General features: G+C 35.6%; 1 protein-coding gene across 1 annotated transcript in view; it reads right to left on the reverse strand.

Annotated features, from left to right (window-relative positions):
- Positions 1 to 22694, reverse strand: part of COL24A1 (collagen type XXIV alpha 1 chain) — a gene marked incomplete at both ends in the record, with an annotated part of 398140 nt that overhangs the window by 13468 nt on the left and 361978 nt on the right. Inside the window, 4 exons of the mRNA XM_079698762.1 lie at positions 10491 to 10517; positions 10622 to 10657; positions 15354 to 15389; positions 19956 to 20009. Coding sequence (XP_079554888.1) covers positions 10491 to 10517; positions 10622 to 10657; positions 15354 to 15389; positions 19956 to 20009 — 153 coding nt within the window. The remainder of the gene's footprint in view (positions 1 to 10490; positions 10518 to 10621; positions 10658 to 15353; positions 15390 to 19955; positions 20010 to 22694) is intronic.

The raw sequence follows: 22694 nt of genomic DNA on the forward strand, positions 1-22694 counted from the left end.
GAAAATACTTGACTCATTCTGCATATGTACACTGCCAAACACATATTGAGGATAAAATGGTAAGCAAACAATACAAAACAAAACAACCTTGCCCTTGTAGAACTAAAGTTTAGAGGTCGATAAAGGCATTAATCAAATAATCTCAAAAATACACATTTACAAATTGTGATACGTGCTATAAAAGAAAAGTGCATGGACCTATGAGAGAAATTACAGAGTATTAAATCTGGGGAATATAAGAGATTTGGAAGGACTAGATCAGTATAGGCTTCCCTGAGGTGGTGATATCTGAGTTGAGATCTGAAGAATAAATATGAATTGTTAGGAGAAGGGCTGGGAGAGCTTTCCAGGCAGAGGTAACAACTTTGCACAAAGGCAGTGAGATAGAAAAGCATGGCCTATTCAAGAAGAAGAAAGGCTTAGCATAAAATGTTCTATGCAGATTAAATAATTCTGACCATCATTCTTGTGAGAATTGGCAGACTTTGGACATGGGTCACAAAAATATATTGGGACTAAATATGGGCAACTGAATTAAGTAGTAAACAATAGCCACCTTTATAGTTTCCAGTTGTTTGTGGTTAGGGCTTTGATCTTAAAAAAACTAGCAATAAGCTGTTCTCAGGTGCTTCAGACTCAGGACCCTTTTGTACTTTTAAATATTATTAAGGGCTTTAAAGAACTTATAATTTATGTGCATTACAGCTTTTGATATTTAACATAGTAGGAATTAAAATATAAAACTTAAAACTATGTGTTAATTGCCTTAAAACAATAAATCCATTATATGTTAATATAAACATTTTTTAAATGAAAAATAACTATTTTCCAAACAAAAAATTAGTGAGAAGAGCGGCACTGTTTTACACTTTTGTATATCTCTTTAATGTCTGGATTAATAGGAGATAGCTAGATTCTCATATTTGCTTTTATATTCTCATATTTGCTTCTATATTCAATCTATTAAAATGTTACTTTAGCTGAACTGTATGAAGAAAATCCAGCCTTAAAAAGATACGTAGTTGGAAAAAAGATTATTTTAGTAGCCTTTTCAGATAATTGTGGATATTCTTCTTATACCAGAACTTGATAAGTGGTAGTTTCTTGAAGGTTAGTTGAAATGTGAAATCTGAAATCATATCTACAACATATCTATTTTATATTCTTTTATATTAAAATCTATTGATCTATCTTAAACTTTGAAAGAATCATTTACCAATGCGTGATTTTAGTAAAAACCATGATTTTTGTTAAAATCATGCATTGATCATTGGAAAATAATGGTTCATGAAATAATGCAGATCTTCCAAAGACTGACACATTTCGTTATGTCATATCAAAAGATTACATTCGTTAACATCATCACCAATCTCATCAGAAAAATGTAAGTACTGGTAAGTTGTCGAACTTGTAATAGATACAAGCATTCCTCAATTGTTATTGTTGCTTGAAAGTTTGAAATTTACCATTGGTATCAAATTATCAGTTGTTTTCCTTGAAATGACAGGCTCACTTCATTCATTTTCAAGAAAATATCTGCCAAATACTCATGTCTGAATAACATTATCATTCTGTCAAGTAAAAATGGTGTTCCATGAAAAAAGCAGCTAATTCAGTTTGCAACTGAAACAATTTCACAAGTGCTTTTATTTGAGGCAACCATTTTACTTCAATATGCAGAAATGCTTTATATGTTCTTCCATTTCATCACACAGAATATTAAAAAGATGTGTACTAAAGATTAGAGACTTAGGAGACAGCAAAAATGGTGGCATAATGACCTCCCAGAATTCTCTCTTCTATAAAAGCAATGAGAAAACTGGAAAAAAATGTAAGAATGAAGTTTTTCAGAATTACAGAAATTAACAAAATGCTTGCAGCGACCTGGGGAGCATTTATGAAAAATAGCTTAATTTCAGTAAGGGCAGTGAGCTTTGTAAAGCTTTAATCTGTCCTATTCCCATGCCTCTCTTTCCAGCTCTGTGGTAGCCTTGAAAACCAACAGCCTGCAATTGCAGTGAAAACAAGAAGCCTGGAAACCACAGGAGGGAGCAGAATGGGGCTGGAGTTGCTTCAAAGCCTCATTTCCAGTGAAATGTCATTATTTGACCTTTCTGGTGGTTCCCTTAAAGACTTGCAAGACTGTCTTTATTTTACCTGACTCAGAGCTCACTCAGTGCAAAAAGTCTTTCCCAAGGAACATTAAAAAAAAAATTTAGGTGGAATTGTTTAATTGGAAACATTAGAAAACAGTTGGGGCAAACAATAGGCTAAGAAAAGCTAGGGAATGAGATGTCCATAGAGATTCTAAAAAACTCTGACATATTCCTGGGAATCTAGAAGTCCATGTGCATGCATAGGGCTGTGCACATGATCAGGAAAAACATAAGAAGGCCCTAAGTTCTCTTTTCTGGCTGACCTTCAGGCTCTGTGAAAATAGGAAATTAAAACTCGGGTATAGTTGTCAATTGCCTGGCTGAGCATTGAAGGGATGCTCCAACATGCTCACAGAGACCCTTGGCAAAAACTGGAAGACTTACTGGTTCTGGCATTTAAGGAAATCTCTCTCCAATCCTTAGCTGACCACTAAGCTAACTGAGTAGAGACTTTAGTGGTCACATATGTCAAAGAATACAGACTTTATACCTTTAGGAAAAGTCACTAAACAACAAAAACAACAAATAGCAACAATAAACACTGAGGTTGGGGTGAAGAATTTGACTTCCAGAGATGCCATTTTATATTATTTTAAATGTCCAGTTTTCAAGAAAAAATGACAAGACATGCTGAGTAACATTAAAGTATGACCCCTATACATGGGGAAAAGCCAAGCAATCAATAGAAATAGAAATTGTCCCTGAGGAAGCCCAGATGTTGAACTTAGTAGACAAAACTTTAGCTATTTTAGGTATGTTCAAAGAACCAAAGTAAACCATGTCTACAGAACTAAAGGAAAGTATGAAAAAGATGTCTCACCAAATAAAAAATATAAAGAGATAGAAATTATAGAAAAGAACCAAGTAGAAGTTTTGTAGTTGAACAATAACTGAAATCAAAATTTACTACAGAGGCTCAACTGTAGATTTCAGTAGATAGAAGAAAGAATCAGTGAACCTGAAAACAGTTTATTGAGATTATCCAGAGGCATATAAAGAAAAATGAAGCAGAAAATGAACAGGCTCAGAGACGTACAGGACATCTTAAAACATACCAATGCATGCATGATGGAAGTCTCAGAAGAGAAGAAGAGAGAAATAGGGGTAGAAAGAATATTTCAAAAAATAATGGCTGAAAGTGTGCCAAATTTGATGAAAATCATTAATCTCCACATCCAAGAAGCTCAATGAATTCCCCGAGACACATCATAATCAAACTGTTGAAAGCTAAAGACAAAGAGAGAATCCTGAATGCAAAGAGAAGAGACTCATTATATTCAAGGGATGAGATGTTTCATCAAAAACCATAAAGGTGAGAGGCAGTAGGATGACATATTCAGAGTGCTGAAGGAAAAAGCTTGTCAACCAAAAAGTCTATATCCAATAAAACTATCCTTCAAAAAGGAGGAAAAAAGACATTCCCAGATAAACAAAAGCTGAGGCAATTTATCATTAGCAAACTTCCCTAGAAAAATAATAAAGGGAGTCCTTTGGACTGAAATAAAGGATACTAGGCAGAAACTTGAGTCCACATGAAGAAATAAAGAGCACTGGTAAAGATAACTATACAGGTAACTATAAAAGAGAGTATAGATCCCAAACAGCCAAACAATCTTGAAAAAGGACAACAAACTTGGAGGTCTCACACTTCACTTTCAAAACTTACTACAAAGCTACAGTAATCAAAACAGTGTGGTACTGGCATACAGACAGACATATAGACCAATGGAGTAGAGTGCAGGAATAAACCCTCACATACATGGTTAAGTAATTTTTGAGAAGGGTGCCAAGGCCATTCCCTAAGGAAGGAATAGTGCTGGGAAAATTTGATATCCACATGCAAAAAATGAAGTTAGACTCTTACCTATATCATAAACAAAAATTAACTCAAAATGGATCAGATAATTAAATGTAAGACCTCAAATTATAAAACTCTTTAAGAAAACATATGGGAAATGCTTCATGACATTGGATTTGGCACTGATTTCTTGGAGATGAAACCAAAAGCAAGGTAAAACAACAACAACAACAAAACCCTGATAAATTGGACTACATCAAAATTAAAGACATCTACAAAAATCAACAGAGTGAAAAGGCAGCCAAAGGAATGGGAGAAAATATTTGCAAATCACATATATGATAAGGGATTAACATTTAGAATGCATAAAGAACTCCCATAACTCAACAACAACAACAAAAATAAGCAACCCAATTCAAAAATGGGCAAAAGACATTTTTCCAAAGGAGATATGTAAGCCAGTTTTGCCAAAGTAGATACATATAAGCCAATGAGCACATGAAAAGATGCTCAACATCTGTAATCATTAAGGAAATGCAAGTCAAAACACAGTTATCTGCCACTTCACACCCATTAGGGTGGCTGTTATCAAACAAGCAGAATATAACAAATGTGAGGGAGGATGTGGAGAAATTGGAACCCTGTGTACTAGTGGTGGGAATGTGAAATGGTGTACCTGCTATGGAAAACAGTATAGCAATTCCTCATAAAGTTAAACATAAAATTACCATATGATCCAGCAGTTTCACTTCTGGGTATATATGGAAATAAATTAAAGGCAGGGACTCTTTAATCCATTTGGAGTTTATTTTTGTGTATGGTGTTAGGTAGTGTTCTAATTTCAGTTTTTTACATGTAGCTGTCCAGTTTTCCCAGCACCACTTATTGAAAAGGCTGTCTTTTCTCCATTGTATGTTCTTGCCTTCTTTGTCATAACTTAGGTGGCCATTATGTGTGTGGGTTTATCTCTGGGCTTTCTGTCCTGTACCATTGACCTATATTTCTGTTTTTGTGCCAGTACCCTACTGTCTTTTTTTAAATTATTTAATTTATTTATTTTTGGCTGCGTTGGGTCTTTGTTGCTGCTTGCGGGCTTTCTCTAGTTGTAGCGAGCGGGAGCTACTCTTTGTTGTGGTGCTTGGGCTTCTCATTGCAGTGGATTCTCTTGTTGCGGAGCATGGCCTCTAAGCCCACGGGCTTCAGTAGTTGTGGCTCACGGGCTCTAGAGCGCAGGCTCAGTAGTTGTGGTGCACGGGCTTAGTGGTTCCATGGCATGTGGGATCTTCCCAGACCAGGGCCCAACCCCCTGTCCCCTGCATTGGCAGGTGGATTCTTAACCACTGTGCCACCAGGGAAGCCCCATACTGTCTTGATTACTGTGGCTTTGTAGTATAGTTTGAAGTCAGGGAGCCTGATTTCTCCAGCTCCGTTTTTCTTTCTCAAGATTGCTTTGGCTATTCAGGGTCTTTTGTGTTTCCATACAAATTGTAAAATTTTTTGTTCTAATTCTGTGAAGAATGCCATTGTTAATTTGATAGGGATTGCACTGAATCTGTAGATTGCTTTGGATAGTATAGTCATTTTCACAATATTGATTCTTCCAATCCAAGAACATGGTATATTTCCCCATCTGTTTATGTCATCTTTGATTTCTTTGATCATTGTTTTACAGTTTTCTGAGTACAAGTCTTGTGCCAAATGTAAAATAGCTGGTGGGAAGCAGCAGCGTAGCACAGGGAGATCAGCTCGGTGCTGTGCGACGACCTAGAGGGGTGGGATAGGGAGGATGCGAGGAGGGCTCAAGAGGGAGGGGATATATGGATGTATATATGCATATGGCTGATTCATTTTGTTGTGCAACAAGGGCTAGCTCAGTATTGTGAAGCAGTTATACTCCAATAAAGATATATTTTTTAAAAAAGGCAGGGGCTCAAACAGATATTTGTACACCTATGTTTATAGCAGCATTATTCACAATAGAAAAAGGTGGAAGCAACCCAAGTGTCCATCTGGATAAACAAAATGTGGTATATACATACAATGGAAATTATTCAGCCTTAAAAAGGAAAGAAATTCTGACACATGCTACAACATGGATTAACCTTGAAGACATTATGCTAAGTGAAGAAAGCCAGACAAAAAAGTTCAAATACTATATGCTTCCACTTATAGGAGGTATCTAGAGTAGTCAAATTAATAGAGAGATAGAAAGTAGAATGGTAGGTTTTTAGGGACTGGGGAAGGGAGGAATGGGGAATTACTGTTTAATGGATCAGAGTTTCAGTCTTAGATGATGAAAAAAGTTCTAGAGATGACTGGTGGTGATAGTTGCACAGCAGTGTGATTGTACTTAATGCTACTGAAGAGTACACTTAAAGATGGTTAAAATGATAAATTTTATGTATATTTTACCACAATTAAAAATAATAGGTATGCTCATTATCCCTTACAGCTAACCATCCCACTTCTGGGAACAGGTCCTAGAGATATTCCACAAAATATGTATATGGACAAGACATGCATACTGTTTGTATTAGGGAAAAGATTGGAAACAACTTAAACACCCATGAATAGAGGACTGGATGGATGAATAAACTGTAGGATATTCTTAACTGAAATGACCATGGTTCGTTTTCTGAGAGAATGTGGCAAAGAAGAATACAGTGACTTTTAGTAGATTAGTAGTGTAGCGTTTGGTACTAGATTCAAGCTAAGGTACTAGCAATTTTAACCACCAACAGTACAAATGTCAACTCAATGAAAAAGGCAGGGTTTTTTCCCCCCACAATAGGCATTAGAAAGAAAAGAATGTCATAAAACTTGGCTACTCATAAAATTTTTAATTCCTATAATTCCAGTGTATTCCCAAATCCTAGTTCATGCCTGGCACATAGTAGGCATTCAATTTGCTGAATTTATTAATTTTTTCCCAAGGGTAGCCTTTAGGGAGGGCAGGCCCAGAGAGATGGTATTAAGATGATTTGCCTGGGAAGTCATTTAGCAAAACATCTAAGTGTCCCCACCTAAGTAAGTGTGAAACTCTCATTAGGTCCAGTAAGGGAATCCAAAAGAAATAGCTTCCTCCATGTACTCTAGTTAGAGAGAACATATTCTCACATGAAAATCGCTTAAGGTTTATAAAAACGTGCACCAAGAATAAGGAGTTATCAGGATTAGTGGGACAAATGAAGGAAACTAGGAGGATTCATTATACCTTGAGGGGATGTAATATTCACAGTTCCTTTCCAATTTATTTAAGTAAAATGCAGATCTAGTCTGGGCACCCCAGTACTTTAAGAAGTGTTATTTTCCAGCCATCTAAAATTTTAAGATCACTGGATGGTGAAAACATCTATGGGGTGGGGACTGATTTCAGGTCATGCACCTCTCCATGGTAGAGGCAATTGCTTGTTCTAGGGAACTAGGATGATACCCGCAGCTGCTGCAACCTCTCAATTCACCAATCCAGGTTTCACAGCTGACCCATTAACTGCTATCATCAAGTTGAAAATTCCTTATCTCATTTAATGATTTTCAATTTTTACTATTTCCACTCCCCATCTCTCTCTCTCTCTCTCTCTCTCTCTCTCTCTCTCTCTCTCTCTCACACACACACACACACACACACACACACACACACACACACACACGCATCCTTTATCTCACCAACCATTTGTGGTTAACTTTGACATCCTGTTGTAATTTTTTTTTGGTCAGTTTCTAAATATCTTGCCATGCGCACTGAGGTCTGGTCATCACCCTGATAATATCCTCAAATTCAAAAGCACCATCCATATGTATTCCTTTTCCTGAAACATTTCTCTTTAGCTATTCTACTTTAGGAACTTGAGCAAGTTACTTATAGGTCTTAAAAAGAGGGGGCTGGACTAGGTTAGAGGTTTTCAAACTTTTCTTATCTTGACCCATAGTAATAAATACATTTTTATATCATGATAAGGTTCACACAAACATATATTTAACTGAAAACTTTTACAAAACACTTTTCCCTACTAGTGGTGATATACTTATTATGTTTTTTTAAATTGAAGTATAGTTGATTTACAATGTTTTGTTAGTTTCAGATGTACAGCAAAGTGATTGTTATACATATTATAATCTATATCTCTATTTATATCTATATCTATTATTTTTCAGATTCTTTTCCATTGTAGGTTATTACAAGATATTGAATATAGTTCTCTGTGCTGTACAGAAGGTCCTGGGGTATTCTTTTTTGTGCTTTTCTTAAAAATTGAGTAAAATTCACATAAGATAAAATTCACCATTTTAGTCATTTTAAAGTATCCAGTTTATTGCTCTGGTAGATTCACTGTGTTGTGCAACCATTACTACTATTTAATTTCACAACATTTTCATCACCTCTAAAAGAAACCCTGTACCCATTAAACAGTCACTCCCCACATTTTTCTATTTTAATTTCATTACAAAAGAATGCTGAGACTCATCGCGTTGATCTTGTGATCCACCAACTAATGAGTGACAATTCACAGTCTAAAATAATTACTAAATAATTACTAAGAAGACTTCTATCTCTAATTCTAATATGATCCTATTCCATTCTAGACATTATTTCCCTCCAAGTGAAGTCTTCTGTCTTGAAGGATTCCCACTGAAATTTTCTAAGAGTTGCAACTTGCCTGTTTGCATTTATTCATTCATTCAATAGACACTTCTTAAGGGCTTGAATGGAAAAGAGATACAGAACACATTGCTTACCTTCAGAGAGTTCACAGTCTAATACATGGAAATGGGCATGAAAATAAATGAGTATGACGAAGAAGGGGAAGTGATCAGTTCTATCTTGCAGTGCAGCGAGGGGATGGAATTAAGAAGAGTTTCACAGAAGATATGATCATAGTTTGAGCTTAGAAGGAATATGTAGGTATTTTCTTATTGGCATGTAAACTTCTACTCTGAAAGTCTTTTTTTCAAGGCTACACTGCCACTTTCCTACAATGGTCTCTGCAAGTCCCAGAAAGACAGTATAAAGAAACTGGGTTTCATACTGGCCAGGAACAAGGAAGACAGAAAGGAGAGAAAGGGAAGAAGGAAACAAAGAAACTAATCTTAGCTGAGTACCTATAATTTGTCAAGCACATATACTTTTTCATTTAATCCTCCTAATAATTCCTCAAAGTATATATTCTTATCCACATTTTTCTCAGAGCAAAAACCTCTCACATGTCCTAATTCATTTTGGCTGTAGAGGAACACATACAAACATTTTTCAAGTGAGAGAGGGATGTGGTGCCCCAAAATTTGGCACTTCAATGTGAAAATTTTCACTAAACACCTCTAATTTGTCAATGATATATGATCTTTTAGAACTTGTTCTTTATTAGGAAAGCAGCTATGATATATCAAAGTCATTATAAGGTGAGAAGGCAACTGATGAGGGTTTTTCTAACCCATGCATTGTGAGGATCCAGGAGGAAAGGAAGAACAGAGAAGAGAATAATCTAAAGATTTGAAAAAGGACATGCCCACTGATGTTCATGCCAGGGAAGGTTTCAGTCCCCATCAGTCTGATGTCCAGAAAGGGGGAGTAATTTTAAAAAATCATAGAGAAATAGATGTCTTGTTTCCAAGGAGTCCATCTTCCTGTGGCACTTTGCTTGAAAGTTATTCCTTGCCCTGATGAAAAGCTGAGGGGAATGAAGAGTTCCTGACCTGCTGGGAGTGGACCACAGTGATCCACTAGGTAGAACTTTCAAAGATCCAAATGATACCAGGGAAGCATGTGGAAATAAGTAAGGCTTGGAAGGCATAGGACTGGCCATTTGTTTGGACAGTATAGCCAACAGCGGATTTCCTTTAGGCAGGAAATCTGACCAAAGACCACTGCATTTGACCAGGATTCTGATTCTGCGGGATTGGGGCATGGGTGAGGTTGAAGATAGAAGGACACCTCTTGTAGAAAGCAGGAAAACCAAGATATTACTGAGTAGGAGAGTGGATACAACGCATGAGAGAAACCAGTCTTGGAACATTGAGGCCAGGAGATGATAGCTAATAATGAAGTAATGGAAGTATCACCTCAAAGATAGGAGTAGCAAGTTTTGGGTTGTGATCGGTCATGAGCAAATACATGAGAAGTCCCAGGGCTTCTATGGCCAGCAGCAACTGAGAAGAGTTCATGTAAAGCCTAAAAAGTGGATAACTCTGGTTGGCAAAAAAGAACATTTGAAAAAGGAGAGCTAGGACCCAGAAACAGGAAGAAATGGAGGGAGTTAGTATTTTGGAGCATTAATTATGTCAGACATTGTGCTGAGTACTTTACTTCTTATTTAAAACTCAAATCCACCCAAGAAAGTAAGAGATACCATCCCCATTTTATAGACAAGAACTCTGAGGCTTGGATTTCAAGTTTTATTATAGTTGGGAAGACTCTATATCAGATTAACAAAAAGAACAGAGGTAGGCAATAGGGATACCTTTTAACAGGGAGTTAATAGAAGAAACTTTAAAAAATTATCTTATACTAAGATAAAATAAACAAAACCAAGAAAACTTACTCTTGGGCCTGATGCTCCAGGTGGACCCTGTAACATAAAAAGATTTTTAAAGTATTTATTAAGTAGATATCTCAAACCAAGCAGGCATATAAGCATCAATGGTAAACAGATATAAATGTAAATAAACTCACTGGAGGCCCTGGTTGACCTCTCGGTCCTTGGGGACCCTAGAAGAAATGGAGACAAAGCACAGTATGTATATACTATGCTTTTGGTTTGGTATAAACAAGATGACTAAGATTCAACTGCTATCATTGCCTTTTCATATGAGGCAAGTGATAGGATTCAAAGTTATTTTAGTATTTTGAAGTAATATGTTCTTGAACTCAGCTGTCACCCACATTCATCAACAAGCTGAATATATACTCTCATATTTTGTTGATATTACTAGAAACTAAATTTATTCATTTTAATAAACTTATAAATGTAATATTTTAAAATGTTAATTCTATTTTTCCTGTTATTTCTATATACCATCCAACTGATTGTAAAAAATGGAAACTTCAGTGTCCTTAGACATCTCCTTCTCCTTCAACATCCACCTATAATTTGGTTACCCACTACTGTTGATTTGACCTCCAAGTCTTCCCAAAAATACTACTACTCCATCCTCACAGCAACTCTCTTAGTTTAGTGCTGATCATGTGCTATGGACTAAATGTTTGTGTCCCCTCCTACATGCATATATTGAAGCCCTAATCTCCAGTGTGATGATATTTAGAGGTGGGGTCTTAGGGAGCTAATTAAATCATGTGGAGCCTTTGTGAATGGTAGTGCCCTTATAAGAAGAGACATGAGAGAGATGCTCTCTCTCTACTGTGTGAGGTCATAGCAAGAAGGCAGCCAGCTATCTGCAAACCAGGTAGAGGACCCTCTTTAGATATGGAATCTGTGAACACCTTAACCTTGGATTTCCCAGTCTCCAGAACTATGAAAAATAAATGTTTGTTGTTTAAGCCATCCAGCCCACAGCAATTTGTTATAGGAGCCCCAGCTGACTAAGATATCATGCTGTGCCTGGACTCCTAATTTGACTTACTGACTTTATTCTCTCTACTATGCTAACTACATTCTACTTATAAAATGGAAATCTAATCATATCATTTAATTAAAATCATTCAATGGCTTTTTACTGTTTAGTGGATAAAGTATAAACTTCTTTTCAGTGACAGATACCATTTACTGAGAGCTCACTATGTGTCAAGCTGTGTGCTTATTTATTAAGAACTCACTGTATGCCAACTTGTATGCTATATTTCTACCTCGCAATTAAGAAAATGGAATGGCTAAATAACCAGCAAGTAAAGGGCAGAGATAAAAATCCAAGTCAGTTAAATACAAAAGTATTTGTTCTTAGTCAGTATGCACCCCTGCCTCTTCTTCAAGGTCTGGGCCTTATTTCCACTTACTCTCCCCAACCCATCCTACACTCCATGTATAACCAACCACTTGCAGATCTCTGAATCGTCCAAATTCTTTCACACATGGATTCTCCTGCATGTGCTATTTCCTTGACCAGGAAGGCTTCTCCTTACCTTTTCTGTCTGTTTAATTCCCATTCCTCTTCCAATACTTCTTTAAAACTCTATACCCACCTTGCCACCTTCTTCTTCAATAACCACTTCTGCATTCCATAGTACATAACAAATTGGAAAGTGCCTAAAGACCTTTAAAAGACCTTAAAAAGTGTCTCAGTCATCCTCTCATTTTCTGGAACAGGAATAGTGCCTAATACATAGTAGGTGTTCAAAGATTGGTAACGAATGAATGAATAATGTTTAAATTAACTAGCATTGATTTAGAAATTAGAATAGTTGAAAGGTATATAGGTATATAGTAAAATGTGAAAACTTATGCTGACATTTTTCAAAACGAAACAGCAGTAATCACTGTTAAGAATGCTCAAAATTTAACTTACTGGATGGTCAATTGAATGTTAAGACTACACTGAGTCAAATTCAGATTATGGTTAAAAGATGGCAAAGCAAAATTTATCTTCAACTGAGTTTTGAATAATGTTAATGCTGTGCTTGAGTTAAGTATCTTTTATTGCCAAAGCTGTTGATTCTAAATATACTGTGACAGTAAGAACAAACAACACATAGTAACTTAAAAAGGATAGAGTACTCCAACACCATGCCTGCTGGACATTTCTTAGTTTGCATGGTTTATGATTATAGGTTAAAGCAGAAAATGCATCAAACTTTTACCTCAGAAGTGGCATGATAAGTTAGAGAAATTACATGTTGGAGACAGCCTTTTAAATATACAGAGGCTCAAGAGTGAAATTGGCTGTGTAAGTTTCTCCATTTTGGATCAGCATTGTAAAAATAAACAGTTGACATTTTACTCTACTTAGCATATTTCTGACATTTGCAAAATCTCACTGAAGGTTCAGTACAAAATATCTACCTTATCTTTGACTGTGAAAAAGCATTTTGTCATAGAAAGAAGAAACTATTTTTACTGAGTTCACTTCAGCTTGTTACCCAGAATGAGTCAGATCACCACAAATATGATAAAATGAAATACTTCAAACCAAACAAGACAGGACAGGACAACCCCCATGAAGCAAATGCATAGAATAAGGCCAAGTAAAACAAAATATTATTCCAACAATATAGTATTTATTAGTTCTTTTTTATTCTTCTACCTAACCCACCACTAAGGAAAAGTGATTCACTCTCTCTAGATATTATATAAACAAGTATATAAAGAAGGTTATCATACAGTTTATAATAAAACTACAATTGTCTATGCTAATTTCCTATAGGGGAACCAAATTAATGTGAATGGTTATAGTGGTTATTTGGCTGTAGTGAAAGCACTACCTTTGAAAATAGACTGTCTCTCCATTTAATCCCACAATTTCCATATGATCCTTCAAAGGTAACATTTTTTTCATTAAATTTGAAAAATACTGGTAAGTATATGTCCTTAAACCTGACTATGTTAGACTTTGCCTTTACATAAATGCAATCTTTAGTTTCAGGATCTTTACTTCAGGCTGGCTTATGTACAGAGAGCTTCCCTTTCCTCATTCTTAAACTGAGAAGCTTGCACAGTAGATGCTTAGCAGCATCCCTGGTCTCTGCACACTAGATGCCACTAGCAACCTTTCCCTTTTCTCCAGTTGTGACAACCAAAAATGTCCACACGTTGCCAAATGTCTCCTGGGAGGGGGAGCAAAATGGCTCCTGGATGAGAACCACTGGTTTAGAGGGTTTAATTGGGAGTTTAGTAATATTAAATAAGATTTACTATTAGACAGTAATGTGATTAAGATGGAATGAGTGAATTCATGAGTTATCCCCTATAAGCCCTAGGGGATAACTGCATATCAGGAATCCATTCATGTGGAATCTGTATGTGGGCTGCTCTTAAAGTAGGTGAAGGATGTGTACATACCATCTTCCTTACCCAGGTTGCTCCTAACCCTTATTTTCTGAGAGGTACTATGATTAATAGAAAAGCACAATGACATGGGATTTGGAAGATCTGGGCTCTGGTCTTATCTCTGTACCTAATTAGCTGCATGTCCTTGAGGGAGCTGCTGCACATTTGGATCTCAAATATCTCGAGTGTAACATAATAGGCTTGGTGAAGATAATCTCCAAGATTCACTTTAGAACTGTGATTTTCAAGCCTTTTATCATGTTTCTTAATGTTTTGTATCTGAAGAAAGAAGGTCACATACGTGTACAAATAGGGAATTTTTTCCGCATGAAATGCTTGTGACAGCCATTGTCATAGGCACTCGAGGTTTCCTAATCTTGATGGAGCTTATGTTCTAGCCACAGTACTTGGAGAGGATAGGTCAGGGAGGCAGTTGGAGACAGGTATGGAATATGGGTTAATTCCAAGCCTCCCTATTTTTTCTTTTCCCTTTCCACTCCTCCTGCAGGAGCCGCGGGGCGGGGGCCATATAGCTTCACTGTGTGCAAACATCCTTGCTTCCTGTTAAGTAACTCTGCTGAGAAAATTAAGGGACACATTGCTGCAAATTAAACACATCTATTTTAATACCCTTATGAGGATTCTTAGGCTATCTGAAATCACATAAATTTCCTTCCTCAGCAAACTAATATAACTATAATTTACTTACTCTGAGCCCCAAGCTTACCCTATGGTGGAAAGCAAAGATCTCAGCTGTCACTATATAATATCATTACCTTTTAAGCAAGACTTTACTGCTATCTTCAAGTTTATTCCTATATGCCTTCTATACTTGGTTTCAATACCCCTCATTTCACTCCATGCATGCCCTCTGTTTATGACTGCTGCTTTAATAAGTTCTGCTGGGAAAGTGGCCCCTTTACAAAATATCTTCTTTAACTTGGAAGAATTGACATCCAAGAAAAATAGGAAATAGTGCCAGTGTAAGCCATTTAGTCCTGAAAATGCTGTGTACCTTTTGCCCATCCTCTCACTATTGTTTCCAGTTGGCTGAAATGTACAACTAAAGATTTGCTTCTGCTTTGCAGTCCTCTTGGGTGCTGACTGGATCTAGTGGTATATATCTAAAGTGACTTGACAGTCCTCTTGTTCTGGCACTGGTGAAGAAGGCTCACACCTCCTCTCCTGATGCCTGAGAAGGCAAATATTCAATTTCACACAGTGATTTGGAAAGAATGTGTCTGGCAGATTCTTAAACATGTTTAGGGCTTATCAGGTTTCACTGCAATATTCCATATAGGTTAGTTCTATATATAGGTTAGTTTTCTTCCTGAAAACTGTAATTTTATTTTCATTCCACAAGTATCAGGGACATAATAATGAAAAAATCAAAAAAGGTCCTTGCTTTCATAGAGCTTATAACCTAGTGACCAGTGATACTATTACCACACATTTAGTTAAACTTACAGTTTCACCTCTAAAGCCTTTTTCACCTCTGGGTCCCTGAAATAAAAATAAAATGTTAGTTTAGTGTTGTTGATAGTTATTTATCAAATGTAGTTGAGGCTGTATACAGAAACATGATAATTTCTGTTGGTTTTTTTCCTATCTAGCAAGACTTGTTTAGTTAAAGTTATATAAATTCTGATTTTCCTAAGGTAAGCAAAGCAAAACAAATACAATCTACTGACTCACCATGTCTGTTTTGCTATGCCTAGTTCCACCTTAAAGTGAGTTAGGGTTATGCTACTTATTCATTCAATTAAGTCAAAACAGCTGATCTGACAATCAAAGGCAAAATAATTTAGAAAGAAAAGAAAGTTAAATTCTTCTAATATTTTTTTCTCTCAGCCTTTGAAAAACCCTGCTTCCAGGGTGGTTTCCTCCTCTTTTATCTTCTTTTTTTAAATTCCTCCTTCTGAGCTATATCCCATAAATTTTGATACGTTGTGTATACATTTTCAGTCAATTCAAAATATTTTCTAACTTTCTTTGAGACACTCTGGTCCTTGAATTATTTAGAAGTGTGAGGTTTAATTTTCAAGTGTTTGGAGATTTTCCTATTATCTTTCTAGTTTATTCTTAGTTTAATTCTGTTATGGCCAGAGAATATACCTTACATGACTTCTGTTATTTTAAGTTTAGTAAAATTTGTTTTATGATCTAAAATATGGTTTATTTCATTGAATGTTCCATGTGCACTTGAAGACAATGTGAACTCCTCTGCTGTTGCTGGATGTCACTACTGTTATTCCTGTTAATATTTTCATGTTCCTTGTGGAAATTGTGTATGTATTTTTTTTATTAAAAAATGAGATACTACTACTCACCTTTTCTGTAACCTGAATTTACACCTTCAAAATATTAATGCTTTTCTATATCAATCTACAATTTCCACATAACTATAATGCTTACCAGTATTTTTAAAACTATGATATTTTAAATGAGTTGCCTATTAAATTTTTTTTCTAATTTTTGTCATGATAAACAACACTGTGATAAATATCCTTGTACTCTTTTTTTTTTTTTTTTCTTTTTCGGTACGCGGGCCTCTCACCGCCGTGGGCTCTCCCGTTGCAGAGCACAGGCTCCGGACGCGCAGGCCCAGCGGCCATGGCTCACGGGCCCAGCCGCTCCACGGCATGTGGGATCCTCCCGGACCGGGGCACGAACCCGCGCCCCCTGCATCGGCAGGTGGACTCTCAACCACTGCGCCACCAGGGAAGCACTATCCTTGTACTCTTAAAAATTTTTGATAAAAATTGTCCTCCAGAAAGTTTGTTTGAAATTGCATTCACACTTGCAATATATGGGAGTGCATGTTTCTTCTGATACATGCTATGATGTACTATCACTTTTTGTTAACCTTGCAGGCTAAAAATACTGTTTCAGTATTATTCAGTATTTATATTACTTCTTTTGTGTTTCCTATCTTGTCCTTAATTCATTTCAAACTACAATATCAACTTTAAAAAGCTGATTTTTAAGATACCTTTACAGAACTTTTTTTTATGCCCTCCCCCACCTCCAATCCAGTATTAACAACGTGGTACATATCGCTTCATACTTTTTTTCTAATCAGATATTGACAAATGTATTTAAATTTGTATGGGGTGATTGGTCATGTTTTATAATGTTGATATCATATACTCTTCTATGCATCATATTTTTCACACTTAATAATACATCATGAAACAATTGCAAGTCAGCCAAACTAGATACAAATAATTATTTTTAATAGTTGCATTAATATTCCACAAAGTGGATAGATCAGAGTTTACTCAACCATTCCTCTACAGAGGAGCATTCATGTGATTTCATACTTTTTTTTTGCCATTACAAACAGTGCTGTGAAAAAAAGCTTTGTAAAATTTCCCTAGTGTATTGGGTACTTTTATTTCTATGGGACAAATTCCTCAAAGTGGAACTGCTTGGTCATAGGGTATATGTACATATATTTTAACAAATACCTTTCCATAAAGGCTGTAATTCACATTTCTATTAGTGATAAACAAAAATACCTTTCTTCCTACAGCCCTTTCTGAGAGGTTAGATATAATATCTCATTATTACCTTAATTTGCATTTCTCTGGCTAAAAGTTAGGAGAATATTTTTTCAAATAATTACTGACCATTTGGATTTATTCTTCAATTCTCTACTAAGTTTTCTTTTTCATACCAATTTGTAAAGCTCTTTATATTACCCATTATATGGTGTATGCTTTGCAATTACTTTTTCTCAATTAGTTTTACTTATGGAATCTTTTGCCATAAAAATTAAAAATTTTCAAGTATTCAAATGTGTCTTCTGTTCTTTTATAGTTTTCAGATTTCCTATCTTATATAAAAGGTCTCCCCAACCCTTAAGCTATACTTTAGTTTCCTAGATGATTTTTCTAAGATTTTTAATTGCTTCTTTTCTTTCTTTTCTCTCTTTTCTTTCTTTCTTTTTTTTTAACAAAGTCTTCAAAAGTTCATCTGAGATTTTTAAAAAATTGGGTGAAATAGGGTTACAATTTCTTACAGCAGTAGTAAGACTAAAAGGAATTTCGTCTCCCTTCCCTATCACTGTTATAGGAATGGGTGTGTGGCTGATTAATAGACGTGAGGAAAAAAAATTGTAATGGGAGACTTCTAGAAAAAGTTATATTTTTCCGAAGATAAGGGATACAGTTCACTTTTTCACTTTGGATAATTATATCTAGATGTGATTCCTGAGAAATTGTAGTCATTTGCCCTAAGCCTAATTATAAAGATAGCATTCAGGATGGCAGAGCAGAGGTATGGAAATAGTCTTGGATAACAAGATTAAGTCGCCAAATTAACCAAATCTGAAGCCCTTCCTAACTCTGGGATTCCCATAATGAGACAGAAGTTTCCTTATTGTTAATGCCAGTTTGATTCAGGGTTCCTATTACTTGCAGTCCAAATCATCCTAACTGATATACCATTTTCATTGTAATTAAATTCCTATTTAGTCTGAGATCTAATTCTGGGCTCTAGCCTGTTATAATGATCTATTCTTTGTACTAACACATAGTTTCATTTACAAAGACTCTGAAGTAATGTTTTCCTTTTTGAAAAAGCAAGTCCTCCATCCCCCACCACAATTTTTTTCCACAGTGTGTTTTGGCCATTCTCAAATTCTTATTCTTTCATAGTGAGCTTTCCTTAGAAGTTTCTTCTTAGAATAGAAAAAATAGATGGAAAAAATTTGATGTGCATGCTGAGCATTATAAGGGCCTTTAAGAATTATCTATAAACAAAACACAGTAAGTTATTTTAATTGAGCCATTTCTTTATCATATTTTCCTTGACCAATTAATATTTCACATTTTTGACAGAGGAGAACAATCATTCCATAATCAGAACAGTATATGTTCCTTAGCTTGCTGAAGAACCAACCACCCACTGAAATATGAGATTTCTGCCACTTATAACCTCCCACTTAGACTACATAGCTCTGAGTGGTAAATGCTGCGAATCTAGAGAAATATTGAGTTACACATTTCATTTTTTTAAATTAAAAAGCCAGAAACTTTGGTGGTGAATTCTTCTCTAAATTTATCAATGAGAACAGTGATACTTAATATTTGAAACATTCTATTTTATATTTTAAAACTCTGTGTCTATAGATACAACACTTTCAAATGATTGAAAATACTGATTCCCTGCAGAGAATGAATCTTTCCTTTCCAAGCCTCAATTTTCCTCTTGTATGTTTATACTACTGTTAGTATTGTAAAACCCTCCTGTGACCACCTCACTGTCTTATTTCTGTTTTATTTCATAGCAAGATTCCCTAAGGCCCTGGCATATGTTAACTCTCTGTTTCCTCTCCAGACATAGCTTGAATGGAGTGGAAAGAGCACTGCTCTTGAAGTAGGAAATATCTGTACGATTCACTACCCGTATTATCTTAAATAACTAGGTGAACTTCTATAAATGTCATCTGTTTCCTTATGTCTTGAAAGCAAATAATCATACCTATTCCAGAAGTTTAAGAATTTGAGAAAAGTTATTATTAAATATTTTTATTTACTTCTTTCCTCACTGAAAGCTGTACTCCATCTTCCACTGCAATTTATTCTCTTAAAGATCACGGTTAGCTACTCCTTTCTCGAAACTGAGCTTAAACTTGTACTTTTCTGGTTTTCCTGCTCTTCCCACCAACTATTTCATCCCTTTATCGTGGGCACTTCCAAAGACTCAAATCTTGGCTGTCTGCGTACCTTTCCTTATGCTCCCTCCTTCAGAAAACAGATTCTTTCTATTGCTTTAGTGATCACCCCTATGCTTATAATGTTCAACCTCTCCTCCGCCACCCAGTTCTACTTTCCTTGCTCAACCCCAGTTTTAAATGCCTACCTCACTATGTACACCTTTTCATTACATTAGATTTCTAAGTTCTCAAGAATAACCTTCCAGATGAAAATGTACATCTGTTTTTATCCTTGCTTCTCAAATACCCAGGGTGATCCCTTGTGAATTACTAGAATAGGATTAAGTAAAAAATGTATATATATAAAAAAGGAAAAAAAAAAAAGACCTGTATTGTGACAAACTTACAGTTCTACCTGTTGGGCCTATTATACCTTCTCTGCCAAGGGGGCCAGTGTTTCCCTGTTGGGGTTAAAAAAAAAAAAAAAAGTCAGTCTCAATGCCAGTATAATTCAGGAAAATTCTAGAAAATTTCTTGCACAATGGCAAAATAGTCCATGTCCACATAATTCCAGTTTTTATTACAAAATCTTATGGTATTGGCAGAAATCACAGTAATTTTGATTTGATGCAATTCTGCATATTATTATGGTTTCCCATTAGGAGAATTAATCTATAATTTCTAGCAAACTGATAAATCAGCATTATAATTTTTATGTGATGATAGCTTCAATGGTGCCATTTTATATATGTGTCATTGCATAACAAGTGCAATTACTTTATGTAACAAAGGCTACGTAGAGTCATGGACAAAATTTTGAATAAAGTTATTTACAGATGTTGAACAAGCAGATGTTTGAGTGACATGCAGCATGGAATTGAGAGAAATTATGGGAAAGAACCAGAGGGCATCATTTGTGACCAATTAAACTTCTGGTTTCTTCATCAGTAAAATAAGAATGCCTACTTCACAGGGCCATTGTGAGAATTAAATGTGAAAAACAATTTTGAAAGTGTAAGCTGCTATTTGATTATGAAGATAACCTTGAATAAGCTGGATCTCTGGTCAACTCCTCCCAAACTAAAAATGGAGCCTATCATTTCTTAATGAATACAAAATACATGTTTTAGTTATTTTCCCTCAACCTCCACCCCTGCTACCACTAGCTTCAAATTTCAGTGTTTCTAGCTCCACTTAACGTGGCATATATAAATGTGGCTATCTAACAGGCTTTCTCTTTGTCCAACTCCTGCCAAGATATAGAAAATACTCAGTGGAGATAATTATAATGCCATTCAGTCTATTGACAAATAGCTTTAAGATTAAGTTGGCTTAGAATGAGAAAAATTACCTGATACTCTAAAAAGTAAATCTAATGAAAGCACTTTTAAATATGAAGATCTACTTTAAATGATAATTTTAAAATATGGTTCCCAAATCACAAAGGTCCACAATCAAGAGGCTTGATTTCTTAACCTAATCAAATATATCCTCCAGATTGGCTTATTACTAGGAAAAAAAAAAGCCAAGAAAGTGTCAGTCTAATAAATTTGACCAAGGTCTAACTCTCTGAAATAATGATTTGTACATATTATTCAGTCAATCAGATGTGAATTCAAATTCCAGCTCCTCTACATACTAGCCACATATGGCTTTTAGCAAATTACCTTTCAGAGATTTAGTTTCCCTACCAGCAAAATGGGGATAATAGCATCTCTCACAGGATTTTTATGAGGAGTAAATGATATAGGGACATAAACTGAACACCAGTACCTGGTACATAATAGTTTTTTGCTAAATATTAACCTAGCAAGACTTTTCACTTGTCTCTACAATGACTTAATAGGAATATCTGCACTTATAAATTAGTATTTGTGAGTTAGTTACCATAACCTTACTATTGGAGAGCTGATAAAATTTCTGGAGCTGCAAAGCAGTATAGGCTCAGATCCTGGCTTATAGAGACACAGCACCTCATATGACTTTGCTTAGGACAGAGGCTAGGCAGGCAGCCAACTTCTCTTTCACAATATAAAGAAAGGATTTAATTAATTGAGAACTTAATAAAATCAGAATGAATGAATTTAATTAATGGGGAACTTAATGTATGTAAGAACTTAAAACCAATATTTATTACAGAGAAGCCTATCCATACATAACCCACCTGTGGATGATAAAGAATTGGACTTTACCTAAAAGCACAAGCTTTCCATGGTTCTTCAGAAATCATAAAAATAACTATTACATTTGCACCTGGAGAAATGTTGAGAGGGTTCTTTAAATAAACATTTCCCATGACAACACTGCTCTTTGTATTATAGGAAATAATTTATAGTAAGAGTTAGGGAAGCGGCGTAGGATTTTAAAAATTTGACTTTTCATTTAATATTTGCACAAGATAGTGGTTTTCAGTTTTAAAATTCTTCTTCAAGACTCAGTTCTCCTCTATCTGAACTGCTCTCCTTCCTCTCTCTCAGCTCTCTCCACCCTTGCCTTAGCAGCTGCTGTTAGCCATAGAGGTGCTACTACCACAGTCAAACCAGTGCTTGGCTTTTATTTTTAACCTTTTTTCTCTTTAGTTTTATAGATCATCTCATCAGTTAGGAGAGTGTGGTTAATAAAAACAAAAAAGCAAACAAACAAAAACAATAACCAGTTACTGCTGGTGACTTATCTATCCTATTTACGTTCCCTACAGTTTGCAATTGCAGGCACTAAACAGCTAACTGGAGTTCTTCAGAGCCCAGATCTTTCCAACTCTTTAAGGAGTTCCTCGTTACTCTCTGGGGATACCCACCCCTGAGCAGAGGAAACACAGCTATTGGGAAACATTTTTCAAAGTGTGGTCTGAGGAGCTCTGGTCATAGACAAGCCTCCTCCAGGTGGTACATGGGGACGGTCTCTAGTCCCTGGTTATATTAATGCTTATAACATGAAACTGCTTTATGTTTTTTATAATATATTTATTAACTGGTATGAGTTAATAAATATATTATCCAGTAGTTACATTAATTCTTTTTTTTTAAAGTAAGAACTGGGCAGTACAGGTGGTCTGTGGGGTCTTTTTCTCAAACTAACAAACGAACTGAAAAAGGTTGAGAATGTCTGCATGTGCTCTAATGAGTTTCTGTTTTAAGAGTCATTTT

Source organism: Hyperoodon ampullatus (assembly GCF_949752795.1).
Source record: "Hyperoodon ampullatus genome assembly, chromosome: 2".
In the NCBI taxonomy this organism is placed as follows: Eukaryota; Metazoa; Chordata; class Mammalia; order Artiodactyla; family Ziphiidae; genus Hyperoodon; species Hyperoodon ampullatus.